Genomic DNA, 18,684 nt, shown 5'->3' on the forward strand with positions numbered 1-18,684 from the left:
GCGCTGAGCCCCTCCGTCCATCCGCTCAGCGCCGGGCGCGGCCGGGGCCGAGGCCCCACCGGGCAGCCCCGCGGCGCGGCCCCATCCCGCCCCCTCCGGGCGGCTCCAGCCCCCCCCAGCCCGGGCGCACAGAGGGAGGAGGCAGGGCCTGCACGGCTCCACAAGCTACTTTAATAGGAGAGGGGCCCGGGGCCGGCGCAGAGCGCTGCTGCCGGGGCCCCCGGCGGGGCGGCCCGGCCCCGGGGCTGCGCTGGGCATCCTGCCGGCGGGCGACCCGGCCCCGGGGCTTCAGAGGCCCGGCCCAGCCCCGGGCTACTTGGCGCCCTCCTTCTTCTCGTCGGCCTTCTTCTGCTTCTGCTGCATGATCTCCGAGTCCCTGCGGGAGAGCGCGTCGCCGGGCTGGCACCGGCACCACCGCCGGCACGGGCCGGGGACGGGGCGGGGGTGCCGGCGGGGCCGGCCGACGCTCACCTCTGCTTGCGGGCGGCGGCCGAGAGCCCGTCGTCCCGCCGCTTGCCCTTGCCCGAGTCGCTCTGCTTCTTCAGGTTCTTCTGCCGTGCCAGTTCGCGCTGGTTCCCGCCTGCCACGGCGCGGCCGCCTCAGACCGGCCCCGAGGCCCCCGGCCCAGCCCCGGGGCTCGGCCCCGGCCCCAGCCCGGCCCGGCCCGGCTCAGCCCAGCCCACGCCCCCGGCCCGGCCCGGCCCCGGCCCCAGGGTCCGCACTCCCGGGCGCGGCGCCGCTCCCCCGGCCCAGCCCGGCCCCCTCCCCCCACAGTGGCGGGTGGCGGGTCGCGGCGCCGCCGCCCGGCGCTGCCCGGCCCGCACTCACGGGTCATGGCGCCGCTCCCTCCCGCCCTGCGCTCCGCCGCCACGTCCCGCACTGCCCCCCCACGCCCCGCCCCGCACAGCTCTTTAAGGGCGCGCCGCAGCCAATCGCCGCGCCGAGCCTGGCCCCGTCAGGTTCCCATTGGCGCGCCGCGCCGGCTCGGCCCCGCCTGATTGGCCGCGGGCTACGACCGCCGTTCTGCCGGCGGGGGCGAAAAGGCCGGGAGCTGCGGCGCAGGCGCGAGGGCTGCAGAGCTGCGCCCACCGCCCGGGAGGGCGGGGCCTGGCAGAGCCCCGCCCCCTCGTGGAGCTTGGGGGGGGCGCCGGCCGGGCCCAGTCCCCACTCCGGTCCGCCGCCGCCGCCGCTCCTCCGCCGTCCCGCGGGGCGGGGCCCGGGGCCGCTCAGGCCGCTCCCTCCTGCGGGGCCCTGCGGGCAGAGCCGGCGGTGAGCGCGGCCCGGCGGCGGGGGATGGCCGCGCTGTGCGCCGGGCCGGGCACGGCCCCGCCAACGCACCCGGGGCTCCGCGGGCGGTCGCGGGACTCCTCGGGGGCGGCGCGGGCCGCGGGCCGGGCGCGGCGCTTCACCAGGCGGGCGAGCTCGGCGTGGACGGCCTGCGGGGGGAGGCGGCCGGGCTGCAGCGGGGCGGCGCGGGGGCGGCCCCGCCGCGCCCCCCACCCCCCCGGCGCCCGCACCTTGCTGGCCGGGTCCAGCTCCAGCGCTCTGCGCAGGACGAGCGCGGCCTCCTCGTCGCGGCCCTGCTCCGCCAGCAGCTGCGGGACGGGAGAGGCGGGGCTGGCGGCGGGCGCCGGCGGCCGGGCGCGGCGGCGCGGGGCGGCGCGGGGCGCACCTGGCCCCGCCGGAGCAGCGCCTTGCCGTTGTCCGGGCTGATGCGCAGCGCCGCCTCGCAGGCCGCCAGCGCCTCCCCGCCGCGCTGCAGTCGCCGCGCCGCCGCGGCGCAGTTGTTGAGGCACTTGACGCGCTGCTCCCGCAGCTCCTCTTCCTCCTGCGGCCCGGCCGGGGCTGCAGGGGGCACGGCGGTCAGCGGTTCCGCCCCGCCCCGCATCGCCCCGCCCCGGCCCACCCCGGCCCGGCTCACCGGCGCCGTCGAGGGCCCGCAGCGCCAGCCGGTAGGAGCGCAGCGCCGCCGCGAAGTCGCCCCGCGCGAAGTGGACGTTTCCCCGCTCCCGCTTCTGCGCGCCCAGGCGGAGGCGGGCGGCGGGCGGCAGCCGCCGCGGGTCGGGGCCGTCGCGCACCTCCAGCAGCGTCACCTCGAAGAGCAGCGGCGCCTCGGGCGGCACGTCGGGCTCCCTGCGGGCAGAGCGCCGGCTGCCCCCTGCGCCGCCCGGCCGCGCCGCCCCCCGGCCCCGGCCCCACCTGCCCGCGCGGCCGTAGCCGTAGGGGAAGGCTGCGAGGAAGAAGGAGACCTCTCCGGGCTGCATGGTGGGGACGCCCAACTCCAGCGCCTGCGGACACGGGGCACGAGCTGGGATCGTCGGGCGCCGGCCCCGAGCCCCGCACCCCCGCCGGAGCAGACCTGCACGACGTCGCCCTGGCCCGGCACGAAGCTGAGCCGCGGGTCCCGCTCCACCAGGCCGCCGTCCTCCAGGGCCCCCAGCACCTTCACAGACACCTCCTGGCCCGGCCGCGGCGGCGGGCCGCCCTGCCCGTCCCGCACCACGCGCTTCCGCAGCAGCCGGTCCTCTGCGGGAGGCGGCCCGTGAGAGCCGCCCCCCGGGCACCGCCGCCCCGGCCCGGGGCTCCCGGCCCCGGCTCCCCGCGCCCGGGCACTCACCCGTCAGGTCGCTCCAGCCCTCGGCGGCGAAGAGCGGCGTGAAACCGGCGGGGCCCAGCGCCGCGAGTCCGTCCAGCCGCCGGTAGAAGAGCTGCTCCTCCTCGCGGCCCGACGGCTCCGCGATGGTGGTGTGGGGCATGCTGAACCGGACCCTCCTGCCCCGGCCCGGCCCCCGCGGCCGCTCCCCGGCCCCCGCCTCCCGCTCCGGGGAGCCGCCGCCTGCCGAGGGTCCCTGCATGCCCGCCCCCGGCCCCGCTCCCCCCCCGCAGCTGTGACCCGGCCCCGGCCCGGGCGGGCCCTCGCTCCCCGGGGCTCGGCGGCGGGCTCCCGCAGCCCCCAGCCCGCTCCGGGCGCGCCGCCTCCGGCCCCGCCGCCCCGCGACTGCCCCGGGCAGCCCGGAGCCGGGGGCGCCCACGAGCGCATCCCGCCGCGCCGTTACCTAATGCCCGGAAGCCGCTAAGGGGATTAGCGGTGACGGCAGGGCTTTGCGAGCCGCCGGCAAAAATAGCCGGCTCACGTCGAGCTCTGCCGCGGGGAGTCCCGCCGGGGCCGGCCCGGGATCGGCTGCCCCGCCCCGGAGCCGCCCCGCCCCGCCGCGGTGCCGCCCGGCGCGGTCCCGCACTCCGGGCCATGCCGCGGGCGCGGACGGAGCTGCGCGGGCGGCTCCGGTACCGGGGCTGCGCGCGGGGCCCACGGCTCAGCCTCGTGCACGTGCGGCTCTCGGAGGCGGCGGCGCGGGCGCTGCGCGGCTGCCAGCAGCGGCAGGTGGGACCGGGGCGGGCCGGGGGGCGCGGGGGAACGGCGCTGTGCTGGGCTCACGGCGTGCCGCGATGTTGCAGGGGGCGCCGGGGCCCGCGATCGCCTTCCAGGGGAGCCAGGGGGTGAGTGGGGCTGGGGACGGCGGCTGGGGAGGACTCGGGGGGACCGGGGCGCCCGGGGTAGCCGGGGGTGAGTGGATCGGGGCACCGGGGAAAGAGGGCGGACGGGGCGGGACGCGGCACCCGGGCCGTCGGGGGCCGGGGGAGGCTCGGGGCGCCCCGGGACGGTCTCCGCGGGACGGTGCCGGTGGCGCCGGTGGGAGCCGGGGCGGCGCCGCGGGGTGGAGCCGCCGCGCCCCGCGGGATGGAGAGGCTCGGGGGGGGGCGCGGCCCTGACAGCCGGTCCCCGCCGGCAGTGCCTGACGGTGCCGGGAGGCCCCGGGACCTCTCCGCGGCTCTTCGCCTTCTTCCTCTCCCGCTGCAGCCGGGACGAGCCGCAGGCCAGCTTCGAGTGTGTGCGGCTGGCAGTGCCCCGGTGAGCCCCCCGCCGCCAAGCCAAGGGTCTGGTGGGCTGCGGGGTTGCTCACTCGTACACCCCCCCCACAGCCAGCCTTCTCCCACTCTCCTGGTCACCTCTGCACTCGACCTGTGCCAGCAGCACGGCGTCAGCCCTAGCCCTGGCACTGCTGACGGTGCTGCGGACGCCCATGGGTGCGAGCACTGCCCATGAGCAGTACCTCCCATCACTGTTCAGACCCCAGTCATGTCCTATCCTGCTCACGGTCCCCAGTGGCAGCCCAGGACTTTTGGGGTCTGAAAATCCCCAACAGCCTCTCATTGTTCGCAGCATCCTCAGCCCACAGTCCCTGCAGGGGCATTCAGTATGCTGGGGCAGCAGCAGCCTTGGAAACAGGGCCTCTTTGGGGACAGGCTACCTCCTCTCTTGGGGTGCCTGCCTTGCAAGGTCTTCTCTGGGCTTTGCACGGGATAGGGCACATGGTCTGGGCTTAGCTGGCAGGAGATGTTGTCTTCTCTCAGACTAGGTCAGAGCTGGCTGGACAGCGTGGGCAGCATCCAGGAGAAAATCACAGTCTGTGCCTCAGAGGGCACCTACCCACCGCTGCGGGAGCGTGTGTCCCAATCTAAAGAGCCCTGGAGCAGAGCAGTCGCTGAGCCAGATGTGGCTGTGCCTGGCTATGGTGAGCAGGGTGCTGCAGGGGGTGCTGAGCCTCTGCTGCCTCTCAGGCTGAGGCCACACTGAGGACCCACACCCGCATGCTGGCAAACCACCAGGGTGTGATGGCTGCAGGGCCCCTGCTGTCCCCCCAGGAGAGGGATGCTGCCTCCCCTGGGACCTGCTGGCTCTGGGATGTGGCAGCTGCTTGCCATGGCCAGGGGCAACAGCTCTGCAAGTCTGGGGGTGTTGGGCCACACCAGGTAGCAGGAGCCAGCAGTGGCACTGCGAGTGCGGTACTGGATTCCTGTCCTGTCACCCACAGTGGAGTGGGCACCACTGGCTGGGGGCACAGGGGCTGCACTGGGTGTGATGGGAGAGGAGACCTGGTGTGATTCTGCCAGGTGCTGACACTGCTCTCTCCGGGTGTGTCTGCAGGCAAAGGTGTCACGGCTCCCGAAAAGGCAGGCACGGTCTGCGTGCTGCAGCAGAGCTCCCTCTGTCACATCCACGAGGGCAAGAACCATGGGCCAACAGCAGCCAGCCCCAGGGCTGCTGCTCAAAGCCTGGTTCAGCTCCTGGCCCTGCGGCCCCACCGCAAGCATGAGCTCCTGCAGCGGCTGGTGGGGACGCAGGCAGGCAGGCCCGACTGGGCAGGGCTGCTGGCTGCACTGGAGGAGGTGAGAGGCACTGGGGCAGCTCAGCTCTGGGATGTGAGCACTGCGGGACACACACCTGCTGCTCTCCCTGTGCAGGTGGCAGACCTGGATCCCACAGAGTGCTGCTACCGCCTGAAGGAGTCGCTGGTGGGGTGGGTGCAGGAGGACTGGCCAGGGTACACGGCCCAGGAACGTCGGCAGGTTGCCCTGCTGCAGCGCAGGTAGAGCCGGGGGACCGGGGTGAGGTGTGAGGAGCAGGGGGCTGCAGGTGCACGTTTGCTGCTGGGGTCTTGCTTTGAGCACGCTGCACGTGATGCCAGGTGCTCAGCACCCTCCAGGCACAGCTGGATCCACCCTTCTGCTGCCTGGGCACCTGGCATCCGAAGGCGCTTCCCCAGCCTCGGTCTCTGGTGACCCTCCTTCTTGTGCTCCAGCAGTCAGCCCCACGGCCCTGCAGCCCGGTCCTTCCTGGTGCCTCTGCAGCAACCGCTGGAGTGCGGCTCCCCTCCGGGTGCTGGTGGAAACCGTCTGGGGGTGGTAAGTGCTTGTGGACGCCGGCAGCAGAAAGCTCCCGGGTTCACAGGGGGAGAGGGCCTGGCTGGGTGTCTGCTTCCCGAAGGCATCCAGCTGCTTCCTCACTGTGTCCCCTTCCCATGGAGCCCAGCCACCCCAGGGCTCTGGGTTCTGCTCCTGCCTTGTGTCCCAGCCACCCCTGTGTCCTCTGTAGCAGCAGAGGCTGGCCCTGCTGCAGCTCCTGGCTCACAGACACAGCAAAGTGGCTGGGGTGTGCCGGGGCTGTGACATGAAGCAAGGGATGTCGCAGCCCTGGGCTGAAGCTGGCAGAAGCATGCAGCACCAACTGCTGGAGCAGGGGTCTGGGACAGGCACGAGGCAGAGCGAGTTTTCTTTCAGAAGCGCCTGGCACTGCTGGATTTCTCCAACCCAGGAGTCAGCAAGAGGCACCGGAGCTGCCTGCGGACATTTGGCACGAGGCAGCCAGGAGCACGGGGCCAGCAGCAGGCTGGGCCTCTGCCCCCGAGTAGCGACACCAGGGAGCTGCAGGGTGCAGAACGGGGGGAGAGCAGAGAAGAGGAGGACAATGACCAGGAGGAGGGCGCCCCATGCCCCAAGCAGCGCTGCTCTGCACCCAGAGGTGGGGGGGGCATGGCCAGGGCCTGGCCAGCTTGTGTTGCAGAACTAGACCCTAGGGTACCTTGGGAGGGAGGTGGGTGGCCCAAAGGAGGACTTCTGGTAAGCAGAGAGGTTTGGCTCCAGAGCCAAGGCAAACACAGGGATGGTGCATGCCTGGATGTGCTGCCCAGCCTCATGGCCCCCATGCCCAGCGGAGCCATGCAGCTGCCAGTTTGGTTTAGGACAGAGTGCTGGACAGGTTCTGGCTGAGTGGGAGGAGAAGGCTCTGGGAGGGCTTTAATCCTCACTTGTCTCCTTGTCAGACACCAGGTCCCAGCCCAGCAGTTCCTCCTTAGCAGAGATCCCGGATTACTTGCGGTAAGAGAGTTTGGCGCTAGCTACCACATCATATCATCACCCTGAGTTTGCCACTACCTACCACACACCATCATCCTGATGATTTGGGCAATTTGGCCCAGCCCCACAGCATTGGACAGGCTGAGACCAAACTGCCTGTCCAGCCTCCAGTGGCAGCAGCAGCAAAGGTTGCAAGCCAGGTCCCGGGCACAGCAGTGTGACAGCCCTGTGTGCTCACTGCCGCTCATGCTGAGGGCATTGGCAAGACAACATCGCATGGCCAGGCCCCTGCCCTGCCACCAGCAAGGGCTCTACTGCAGCGCTCTTGAAGACACAGGGAAAAGAAGCCTTTTCTCCTTGTTGTGGCAGAAAATACCATACCATCCGCTCAGCAGAGCAATGCAGATCTTACGAGGCAGCATTCAGTGCAGACTACGCTGAGTACCGCTATCTGCACGCTCGCATTGGTAGTGTGAGCCAGAAATTCATTCAACTGGGAGCTAGAATGAAGACATTGAAGCAAGGAACAGAGGAGCGCAAGGCAAGCAGTAGACCTGGGCCATGGGTGACACAGCTGTGCTGTTTCTGCTCATCTCCTGCTTTTGGCTTTCAGGCACTTGAAGCTAAGATTTTGTATGAATACAGCCACTTCAAGAAGGTAAGGCTGCATGCCCAACAGGTACTGGGGTCCCTCCAGGAGCTGATCTTTGTGTGTGGTTTTCTTTTTTTTGTTGTTGCTCTTTTTTTTGTTGTTGTTGTTTTTTTTTTTTGTTTTCCTTTCAGAGTTATCCTAGTTACCAGCAGGAGAAGAACCGCTGTGAATACCTGCACCAGAAGCTCTCCCACATCAAAAATCTGATTCTACAGTTTGAAGGAAGAGGAAGCTCCTAAGCACACCACTGCTGGGATTCTTTTTTTTTTTTTTTTTTTTTTTTTTTTGCTTCTCAGGACCTGTTCTTCCTGGAACAGGGGAAGAGTTGGAAGAATTAGGTCCCCAAAAAGTGCATTAGACTGAGGGTGATGTTGAATGTCCCACAGCCCAGGGGTAGTTGCCAGGCTACTGTAGAAACAAGCTGCCCGCCGTGCTGCATTGCCAGTTGTGAAGTGTTTGTCTACTCTGCAACAAAGCACCTGGACACAGGCAGTAACACTCACCAAGAGCAGGCTCTCAGCCACACTCTTAGAAGAATGTCACCTGTGCTCAGTACCTGGCTACCACAGGTTCTGAAGTCAGACTAGACCAGATGACAAGGATTGGAAAAGCTGCTTCTTACCCAGAGCAGGACAGCACTTTGCCCATTAGGGAACCAGCACTCCAGTGTGGTTTTACAGAAGATAAATAGGGCCTGTTATAATCCCATTTCTTGCATTAGTGTCTGGATCTGCAGCCAGCTTCAGGGATCCTACCAGCTTCAGGTGCAAGGGGGTCAGATTTTGCTCTAGGACACTACCAAAATGGGGCCTTGATACCTGTGCTTGGACACAGACCACTTGGCAGCCAGCAGCAGACTAGAGAAGGTAAATGTGGTTTAGTATACTGATGGAGTAGAAATTCGTGTATTTTAGAATTGATACTGCATAGCTGCTGTAGCCAGAAAACTATGTGCTAAGTGTTGTACGATCTACTGTACCTGGAAGATTTCAGCAACAATAAAAAACTGGTACACTGCCTTTTGGAAGTGTGGGGGAGGAAACCACAAAGAAAGCACTAGTTCTTACCATGGTAACTGCTGCACCAGAGTAGTACCTCGTAAGTCTGCTGTTCCTTGTTCCAATTCACACACATCCTGAGAAACTCATATCCAGGGCAACGGCCTATCTTTGTTCACCCACCACAGCACTCCTGACCTTTCCAATCAGCACATTCTGGGACAGGGAAAGTTAGGACTGCTTGTACCAAGACGGTCAGTCACAGCCCACACCATCTGACTGGAGAATAGGATTGCATTCCTCTCCTGGAGAAAGGCATTGCTACAGTCTGCTTTCTACCAAAAAAAACAGATCTTACAATTAAGTGGTCTTAATTAACTGTCCTAACCACACACAAAGTACAAACAGATCTTCAACAAGCCTACTGGCTGTGAAAAACACCATCACTGGCTTTACCTGTGTTTGGGTAGAATATGGTGTTACTAATGCTCCTCCCCTACAAAAATTAATCCTCCCCCCAAAATTAATTTTGCAAAATTTAAAAGCTTACTTAAAGCTGCTGCTGGTATGCTGCTGATCAAACCTGATGACATACTGCTCTGTAAGTCTGCATGTCTAGATCCAGCAGTCACATTAAGTACTATGTACCTCTAAAGTCACCAAAGCAGCATTACTGCCCTACCAGGCAACATGCAGACAGCAAAAGCATTTATGAACAGGGTCCCTGAACCCTAAATCTGCACAGCTGCAGCACGACCCATTGGGGCAGTTGCTGCTACTATACTCTGGGAGGACTCAGATATGGACAAAGAGATAAACAGTCTAAAGGCTGAGCCTAAAGGCTCTGAAGTAAACTAGACTCACAGTAGGAAGGTGCTGACTAGAGAGCAGCAGCAGCCTGATGCTGTGTTTGAGATCTCCATATGACAGAGACACTTTGGTTTAAGGGGGTCATTTTATTGTTTCACTTCTCCAAATGTACAAAAAAAATTAGAAAATAACCCTACTCCCACCCCCTCCCAAACCACAAAACAAACCAGTCTGGGGAGCCCCACAACAGTGCAGCTAAGAGACGGCAGGAAATTAAACAGAATTAGATACAGCAGCTGGGGCCCCTCAGCCCACATGGTCACTGGCTCTTCACAACCCAGAACTGGCCCCAGTCTGCCCAGTGCTTCCCCAATTCACACAGAGCTCATCCTGACAAGATGGTGAGTGGGTACTTTACAAATCCTCCTTTGCTTTCTTCTTGGATTTCTTGGTTTTATCTTCCTCCTGCAGCACAGGAGTGCTGGTTGCCTCCCGCTTCAAGTAGCTGATGAAGTCACTCACTTCTCTGCCACCCTGCAGGAAGCACAAGACAGTAAGGCAGAGCCTGATCTCCCTGCGGACTTCCCTTTGCTGGGTGTGTGTGTGGGGGTGGTGCTCAGGTGCCAGGCAGGAGACCAAAGCGACCGTAAGCAGAGCTCTCCCCCGTGAGTCTGCAGTGTGCAGCAGAACATTCCCAGCAGGTACCACCAGGCGTGTTCCCAGGGTAACAGGACAGAGTGCCAGGCACAACTCCAGAGAGACTCCACATTATTTGGACACTTGGATTCTACTTTATCTTTTTTTACGAAGCCCCAGGAGAAGCAAAACACTCACCTCATACTTCTTTGGACTCTGCTTCTTGCCAGCTGGAGCAAAATAAATGGTGGGAAAGCTGGGGAAATAGAATAGATGCCTCAGTTCAGGATGTGCTATTTTCTTCAGGCTTTGTCCTTCCAGACTATCAGGCCAACGCTCACTGTGGGAACTCGCGCCCTGCATTGCTCTGGTTTAGCATGGCAACAGCTTCACCAGCTCTTATGCCAGAAGGTATGACCTCCAAAAGCCTGGTCCTGTCTGCACAGCTGGCTGAGCACAACTATGGCCAGTTTTGCAAGCTAAACGGTTTTCATAAAAGCAACTGCAGTGTTGTTCTTACGCTGCTGAGACCAGAATCATAGCAGATTCAAAAGCAAAGCAAGGGGTTCAGTGAGACAGGCCTTTAAGCATGGCCAGGACACCAGAATCCCAGAGGAGAGTGACAGATGTGTGTAGTTTTTATCCCACATGACTTCTTCACACTAAGCAAATGCCTAACAGTTGTATGCCAGTTGCCCCTGAGCTCACATCCACCCCAGGAGACACTTTCAGCTCTTCTGTAGGGACTGCTGGTCAGACAGAAGCCTGAACTGGTCCACTGATGCAGTGCTATAATGGCAATAACACCTACCCTCTGACTTCATATGGAGAAGGCACATCGTTGGCTGTAGCATCCATTTTGGCAATGACAATATTGGGGTCTTTACTGAGCTGTTAGTAGAAAGAGCATATTAATAACCAATCGTAGTAGTTAACACCAGGAACTAGGCAATCAGCAAGGACAGTGATGTCAGGACAGTACCCACTGTACACAAAAAGATCAGCAAATTTCTGTGCAGTTTTCTTCTGCCTCAACAGGGACACAAAGAAGAAAGTCCCTCCTCATTCAGTTGTATGCAGCATACAGCTCCCAAAGGTACCTGCTGAATTTGTCTGGTATAACTTCTGGGGAATGCTGACCCCGGAGAAACCACCTACCTTCAATCTTTTAGATGTAGGAAAGGTGCCTGACAATCAAATAGGAAAACACTGGTCGGATCTGAGAAAATAGCTGTATTTACTCCACTACTGAAAATATACAGGGCAGTGTTATCCTTCACCAGACAAGAGACTGTAATCATTCAGAGGGAAAGGACCTAAAAGAGGAACTTCGCCAATTGAGGACAGTCACTGAATCAGGGAATATTTACTTGCCAGAGCAAAAAGAGCAAGCTAAACCTAACAGCATGGTTGCTACCATGCTCCAGACCCTGCTAATACACTTCTGCATTCACAGGCAATGCCAAGCAAAGTCCTCAAGAAGGCATAATTATGCCCTGTTATCATAAAGGCTAGACAGACAGAACCTGCAGTATTGTTTAGCGCTGCAAAGTTCTAGTTTACACTTGCAACAGAATCCTAAGACCTACCTTCTCCCCCAGCTCTTTGTATTTGGGCTCCAGATTCTTGCAATGGCCACACCAAGGTGCATAAAACTCTATCAGGACGTCTTTGTCTTCTGCATTAACAATTTCATCAAAGTTCTCAGCAACCACCACCTGACAGAGTTTGATCAGACAAGTTAGTTTTTTTCTAAGTCAGCAGGGAGGTAACATGACATACTCCATATACTATGCCCCAGGAAGCCTGGCTCTCCCACAGCAGGATTCACATCACACCTACACAGTGAGCATCAAAATGACCAAACACACATCCCTTCACCACGCTGTAACATCTTTAACTTGCAGGCAAAAGACTAAGATACTGGCACCACCTGCAGGTGAGGTTTGGACCTGGTAACATTGCAGGAGGATGGTAAAATCCTTTATTTTTAATTCCACTAGTTCCAGGCTGAAAAATGAGCTTAGCCAGACTGGCCACGGCATCCCCATGCACACACAAAACAGTGCCCTGCATTCCCTCGTAACACCCACATCATAAAGCCAAACCATGGGAATACTTTCTTTCAGGGCAGAATTTAGTGGGATGAATGTACAGTAGGAATTATACCATCGCCCTAAGGTGATGAGATGAGCATTAACTTTTTAAGGAACAGTGCAGTTGTGACCAGCTCGAAAGCCATGCCATGGGAGAGCACAAGTCAAGACAGCAGGCCTCTGCAGAATCCCCGTAAATTGTGATGATCTCACACTTTGAGGACAAATCACTAGTGTGCTCAAGCAGCAGTTACTGTGCTGACAGAACAGTATGGAATCAAAACTGCAAGCTGCATTTCCCCCTTGCCTCAGAAAACTGCAACATAAAAAGGAGTGAATTCTTTTTCCATCTATCACAGGATAGGCTTCTCAAGATGCCACAACACAGCATTCACAGTATGGGATAACTGGCATATGACTAGAAGCTGCCACTGAAGTGCTCTCCAGCCACTAGTAGGAGCTGATGCTAGCCTTGATACAGCACTCACCTTCACAGGACCATCATTGCTTTCAGGGACAGGCTCCGATTTCAGATACTTTTTTAAATTTCCATCAAAGTAATCTTGCAGGAATCTCTCCAGAGCCTTTCCATCACGGCTGAAAGCAAAGTGACATTTTACAGCCACCATGACACATACAGGATGAGAGACAAAAACTTTCAAGGCTGAAATAAGCTCCTTCCACCCACATAACAGATGCTACTTGCATCTGCGAGAGCACCAGTCTGGGGCCAACTTAGAAGACCCAAGAACAAGCACAACAGAAACCACTAGAGTTTTGACAGGAGGCTGGTTGCATACCCCATTCAAGGTTTTAGGCCTTCCAACACCCTTAAGTTTCTTCTTTTCTCAATAAAAAAAGGTATAACCATTCCCACCCGTACCCTTTAATACATCTTAATTCCTAACCACACATTAAATAACTTGAATTTAATTCTGTACCTTTGTATAAAAACAGGGGGGCTGGGAAGCTCTCTGGAGGGTAGGAAAGCACACCTGACAACTAAGGTATTTTGACCCAGCAGTCATTTCTTCCACCAGGAAGATCCAGTTTTCCTGTTTCCTCCAAGCTAATGAAGTATGATCTGGTCACAGACCCCCAGACAAAAGTCTATCAACAGAAAGGCAACATTGCTAAGTTCAAAAACTTACGAGAATTCTTCCTGCATGACATATTTATCTCCTTTAGCTGTTCTGATGGCAACAACAGGAGCCTCACCCACGCTGCTGTCTAGACCAAATTCTGACAGCTCATGGCCAAAGGTTTTCCGGCTAGCAACAGCAAATGACAGTTTGTGGCCAGCATCCAAGAACTTCTTTGCAATCATCATAACTCTGAGGAAAAAAAAAAAGACAAAACAGAAAACAAAGATGATTCCCTGGAACATTATTTTCTACATGACATAACACCTTTCAAGTTGAGGCACACACTGGACAGGGAATTCAGTGGTGTGAAGTGATACATTCAGCACAGGTAAGTCCTACAGAAGTGGCGTTGAGAAGCAGAGTAAGCAAGCAAGCTTGTGTTTATTCTGAATGAAGCCTGTGCAAACGTTAGGTGCATTCATCTTTTAACCATCAGCTTGATCACTAAGGTCTAAGGCAGTGGTGAATAAGAAGGACAGAATACCATATAACCTTACCAAGGAAATTTCAGTTTAAGGTCAAGGGACTAGAGATCCAAAAGCAAATATGGTGGGGTTCCAAATGATAAATGCCTTTGGTTCTGCAGACAGCAGCCAGCCTGGTAGTTTTGATTAGAAACCCACCTGGAATTTTTCTGAGAGAGAGTAATTCCCATACAAACAGTTTTAAGAAACTCTGTAAATGGAACTCTGGAACAGCACTAACACAGGGACCAAATAAGAGAAGCAGATGAACACCACCCCGGCCACTGCGTACCTGTTACGCCAGTAGTTGGAGCCCTTTGCATTCTTCTCATAATCCACATCATAGTATGCCACCAGCAAGTCCTTCCCCTGGATCAAGTCTTTGTTGTCTTCAGTCATGTGTGGACAGATGCCAAAGCTATCAATGAAAGAGAGGTTAGCAGCTTTGATTTCACTGTCCAAAACCTTGTCTTGATACAGTACACTCCTGTTTCACACCCAAGAATGTTCAGTAAGCAGTAAGACCCAAGTAAGAAACACTTCGCCCATTCATGTACCAAGTCAAATCTCCATCTCTAGCCACAACGTCAGTTAACATATTTGACCTAATTAAAGCCAAATTTGGCATACTTCTCAGGAAGTTTACTATTTCTTAAATACAACTATAGTTGCTAGATTATGGAGTAGATGCCAACAACCATGCCAGGATTTCCAGAAAGAAGGGAGATATCCCAAAGGACACAGTGCCTGAAAGACAGCTCTTACGGAAACTAAACAGGAAGCAACAGCAACGCCAGGTAGAGAAAAAATGAGTTCTGACAGGTCTGAATCCACTTCCAGATAGATGCGTCTATCATGTTCTCCAGTAAGGAAACACTCACATGTTCTCCTGGATAAATTTCTTGATTTTTCCACTGGTGATTTTGTCTTCTGTGTACTTGACAGTGCTGTCCTCAAACTTGTTCGTGAGCCGTGAAGGACGGAACAAGACTATACCCCTGAGGGGAAGCAGATATCATGAATTAGTTCAAAGTGTCCCTAAGCTTCCAAAGGGCAGCAGCTAGAGGAAGCAAAAACCTGATCTCCAGTGACTACCCCCATTCGATGTTCATAGATGCAGCAAGACTGGCTAGTTTCTCGGTGTCACTATTGCATTATATCTATCTGTCAGGCTGTTTTCTGTTATTCAGACAGGACATGGCCTTCTACAGTGAGAAACTAAAAAGAACATAGCAAGCAAGGGGGAGACAAAACACCTCTGCTGAGACATTTCCCACCTGGAGGCAAACACTAACTCTCCCCATCCTGCAACTCTCAATTCCAGACATTTAAACTACATACGTATACACACACACACACACACACACCTGGCATTTGGAAAAGCAACAATACCTTAAACTATGTTCAGAAGCTTAATCCAGTTAAGAACTGGAATCCATGAATTTGTTCCAGATGTCTCAATAACAAGAAATCTTTACATTAAAGAACTTACTCTCCATCTTCCTCATACTTCTGCACCAACTGCTCCTCACTGGTGTGTGCAAAACGGTAGTTATCTCTTAAGTTGTTGGCAGCTTTCATGAATTCAGAATAAGCATCACCAGATGCATCTCCAAAGAAGCCTGCAGCAAAAAGACAGATGGTGACCCCAAACCAACTCAGCAACAGTTACTGTGCAGCTCTCATCATTTATCTTTACAATGCATTGAAAGATGTCTTCTGAATCAAGCCCTCCAATGCATGTCCAGGCCCGTCTTTGACAGCTTCTCTCCCATTTTTAGTGAAACATTCCCTCCCTTCCATCAGCAGGAAGTTACTCAAGAATTAGTCATTCATCTAAAAGAAAGATGTCCTCTGAGCATGAAGATTTCCATTTGCAACCACACGAGACACTGCTAGTGGTAACAACAGCCAATGGTACTAAGTTCAGGACTGCTGATCAATACTCATTCCGTTCCACTTGTATGATGACACCTGATCTAGACAAAGAAAAACTGCTATTGCCACTTGTAAACCATGATCAGCTCATGCAATGCTGACAAATACCACCCTAGTGTACCTTCTACAAAACAAAAGCTACCTCTTGTCAGTCAGCCAAAAGAGCAACAAGCTTAAAAAAAACCAAAACACTACAGTGCCAAGAAGACTGAAAGACAGTCAAAGAATCAAAAGAAAAAAAGTTGGAACGAATCCCCAGAGGTCACCAAGTTCAATCTCTTGCTCAAAGCAGAACCAGCTTCAAGGACAGGTCAGATTGCTCAGAGCTTTGTCCAACTCAGTTTTGAAAAATTTCCAAGACTGAAAGCTTCAAAACTCTCTGGGCACACGTTCCAGTGCTTTTTCACTCTTGCCATGAAAAACTTTTTTGCTCACATCCAGCTGCTACTTCCCTTGCTACAGTCTGATAGCACCTCTCATCCTTTCACTGTATATTCCCAGATTTTCCAGGGCCAAATGTCCACTCATTTCAGTGCTGCACTGATTCTACTCACCCACTACAGAAGCATCTTTATCACCGATGAATTTCTCAAAATCAGCCACAGAACTGAGAGCCACTGAAGCAGGTCCTGCCTGTTTCTTGAGATGACTGACAATTCCATCTTAAAAGAAAAATGAAATGATTGAAGGGATGAATACAAAGTTCTAAAAGACATTTTTCAAGCTTCCTTAAAACAAAAGCTGTTTCTCCAGAATCCACACACCTGGTGCCACGTGATAAATACGATATGAATTGGAAGACTGTCATCAGCACTTTCTCTTAAGTATTTCCATGCCATCACATTGAAAACTAGTCTAAGAAAGGCAGAGCTTTTCAGAGCATTGCCCTTACAAAAAGGATCTTTTTCAATGCTCTCATACCAAGAGCTGCATGGTACGCCTATTAGGTGTAACAGAAAGCTGTACTGGTACAAATAATGCATTCCAAGAAAGCTCATCAAGACAGACACAGAACACCCTCTCACTTGTGCAGAACGACTTCAGAGATCAATTACCATGGAACAAGAAGTTATCTGTATGAGGTCTTCCCCTCAAGCACGTTCTGCATACCACCCATCAAGGGTGCTATGGCTGAGAGACAATTTAGAAACCTTCACCTTTAGAAGAGCTTTAAGGGATCCTAAGCATCCAGGACTTTCACAGCACAAAGAGTTCTGGGAGGGGCAAGGTGTACGTGTAGGTGGGATTCTTCTTTGTACCTCTCAATACATTTAACGTCCCCCATACAAGCCTATTCAGTGTGGGCCTGCCTTCCAGCACTGTTTCAGCAAGCGAGATGCTGAGACTAACAAGCTCTTACCCGCTGTCCTGGGCCCATCATAGGTTCCTGCCTCTTCTCCGTCTCGAAAAATCTTCAAGGTGGGATATCCACTGACTCCATACTTGTTACAGGTGTTTGAATTTGCTGTACAGTCAACCTAAAGGAATAGAAATATTGCTGCTCAGCGACCTAGCAACCCGTATACCCAAAGAAAAGCAGCTTTGCCATTACCCACACCGTCACACATAAATTGGAAGTTTGATGGCTGGAAAGCTCTCACATGCTTTTAACCAAGGCTGGATTCCTTCCACACAAAATGCAAGGATCTGAGAAGCATCTATTTGACTCACATGTAGAAGATTAGAACCCAGGCCTAGCACCCAACCAAGTGGTCCAATGGGGACTCATCACACAGACTACCACTGAGAAATCAATAACAGGGAAGGATGTAATGGGTGTAACAGCACAGATGTAATAAAAGACCCAGAAAAATATTTGAGGAAATACTGGAAAGATTAAATAGTTGTAGGTTTGACATGACTACACGCAAAAAAAAATCTGAGAAAGAGTAGATTATTGCAATCAATGACAGGCTCAACAAGAATTGACCATTCTTAGCACGTTACCAACCCTAACGGTTCCTGCCATGCCTGAAGCAAACAGGAGCCCATAGCACTTCCCACAAAGGAACAGGAAGACCCTCATTTAACAAAACTACGCAAGTTTTCTGGCAGAAAACTCTTGAAGAACGTCCCTTACTTTGTAAGTCACGGGACAACACCGTGACTACATCGCACGCTAATTCTTGGACTAGGACCACGCAGCTCACAGGAGGTTTCTTCCTCCCAGCCTGGGAGGGCCCTCCCCTCCCTCGGGCAGCGGCACACACCCTTTTCACACTCTGCAGGCCAACCGAACGGGCCGCAGCCCCCACAGGCTTCAGCTTCCCGACCGCTCCCTGGTGCTCGAGCCCACAAAGCGGAGCAGCCTGGCAGGGCTCCCAAGGGCCACGGAAGGCCAGGCGCGCGCACGGGCAGAGGCTACCGGAGGGCTGCGACACCGACGCCTTTATTTGACCGAAGTCTGTCCGGGAGCCTCCCGCAGGTCAGCGCCCCCCCGGCTCGAGCCGCCGCGGCCGAGCCCCCACCTTGACGAGCGGCACGATGCCCTTCAGCCGGGTCGCCGCCGACTCGTACTCCGGCGCCAGCCGCTTGCAGTGCCCGCACCTGGGGAGACGGAGGGGTTAGGCCCGCCGGGAAGCCCCAGCCCGCCCCGCCCCCGCCCCGGGCCCTCCTGCCCGCGCCAGGCGCCCCCCGGGCCCGGCCCGGCCCCGCCGCCCCCCGCCGCCCCTCACCAGGGCGCGAAGAACTCCACGAGCACCAGCCCCGGGCGCTCGGCCAGGCCGCTCTCGAAATCGGCGTCGCTGAGCTCCACCACGTCGGAGGCGCGGCCGGGCCGGGCGGTGAGGGCGAGCAGCAGCAGCAGCGCGGCGGGCGGCGGCCGGGGCGCGGACATGGCGGCGGCGGCCGGGGCTGCGCTCCCTGCTCGGCGGCGGCGGCGGGGGAACAAGCGCCGGGGGCCGCGGGCCGGAAGTCCCGCCTCGCCAGCCGGATCTGCCGTGTGGCAGCTCCCGGTTGGGCGCCGTGCCGCGCGTCACGCGAGCCGCGGCCAATGGGCTACGGCGCGGGGCGGTTGGGGAGCCGCGGCGGCCCCGCCCCGGCCGCGGGGTCTCGGCGCCGGCAGGGCCTCAGCGGGGGCGGGGCCGGGGCCGCTCGCCCCGGTGCGGCCGCGCAGGGGAGCGGCCCCTGGGGTCGGGGCCCGCCGGGGCCGTGGCGTTGCTCCGGGGCCTCCCCGCCGCTGGAGCCTAGCGCGGCGCCCGCCCCGTCCCGCAGCGCCGGGCCCCGCCGCCACGCCCGGCTCTGAGCCGC

The 18,684-nt window shown here is 57.4% G+C and overlaps 3 protein-coding genes across 25 annotated transcripts; 1 reads left to right on the top strand and 2 right to left on the bottom strand.

Moving 5' to 3' along the window:
• Positions 1-10: 10 nt before the first annotated feature.
• Positions 11-3,249, bottom strand: SERF2 (small EDRK-rich factor 2; the record flags this gene model as incomplete). 13 transcript variants are annotated; one of them, XM_080551688.1, is made up of 9 exons in its annotated part: positions 150-376; positions 472-580; positions 829-1,436; positions 1,518-1,595; positions 1,673-1,845; positions 1,922-2,133; positions 2,200-2,288; positions 2,360-2,526; positions 2,618-3,249. In XM_080551688.1, 7 exons carry the CDS (start codon positions 3,247-3,249, stop codon positions 832-834), a joined length of 1,956 nt encoding a protein of 651 aa, XP_080407814.1. In that variant the 3' UTR covers positions 150-376; positions 472-580; positions 829-831. The 13 variants fall into 13 exon arrangements, with proteins under 13 accessions (XP_080407812.1, XP_080407814.1, XP_080407813.1 ...); XM_080551687.1 differs by having other exon boundaries at positions 1,922-2,288; XM_080551683.1 differs by having other exon boundaries at positions 1,673-2,133; positions 2,618-2,881.
• On the top strand, positions 3,248-9,442 carry ELL3 (elongation factor for RNA polymerase II 3; the record flags this gene model as incomplete). 11 transcript variants are annotated; one of them, XM_080551710.1, is made up of 12 exons in its annotated part: positions 3,248-3,382; positions 3,457-3,498; positions 3,792-3,910; positions 4,414-4,574; positions 4,988-5,229; positions 5,305-5,429; positions 5,643-5,745; positions 6,121-6,361; positions 6,663-6,717; positions 7,066-7,237; positions 7,310-7,354; positions 7,480-9,442. In XM_080551710.1, the coding sequence occupies 12 exons, from the start codon at positions 3,248-3,250 to the stop codon at positions 7,585-7,587; spliced, it is 1,548 nt and encodes a 515-aa protein (XP_080407836.1). In that variant the 3' UTR covers positions 7,588-9,442. The 11 variants fall into 11 exon arrangements, with proteins under 11 accessions (XP_080407836.1, XP_080407837.1, XP_080407829.1 ...); XM_080551711.1 differs by having other exon boundaries at positions 5,646-5,745; XM_080551703.1 differs by having other exon boundaries at positions 4,988-5,429.
• Positions 9,283-18,373, bottom strand: PDIA3 (protein disulfide isomerase family A member 3). Its single transcript, XM_080551714.1, has 13 exons — positions 18,111-18,373; positions 17,904-17,982; positions 16,796-16,913; positions 15,990-16,097; positions 14,990-15,119; positions 14,379-14,495; positions 13,790-13,915; positions 13,040-13,222; positions 12,377-12,485; positions 11,382-11,510; positions 10,604-10,683; positions 9,991-10,048; positions 9,283-9,690 (listed from the first exon to the last, which is right to left on the bottom strand). Exons 1-13 carry the CDS (start codon positions 18,269-18,271, stop codon positions 9,571-9,573), a joined length of 1,518 nt encoding a protein of 505 aa, XP_080407840.1. The 5' UTR covers positions 18,272-18,373; the 3' UTR covers positions 9,283-9,570.
• Positions 18,374-18,684: the final 311 nt, after the last annotated feature.

This window comes from Anser brachyrhynchus, assembly GCF_964034855.1.
Source record: "Anser brachyrhynchus genome assembly, chromosome: 11".
Taxonomy (NCBI): domain Eukaryota; kingdom Metazoa; phylum Chordata; class Aves; order Anseriformes; family Anatidae; genus Anser; species Anser brachyrhynchus.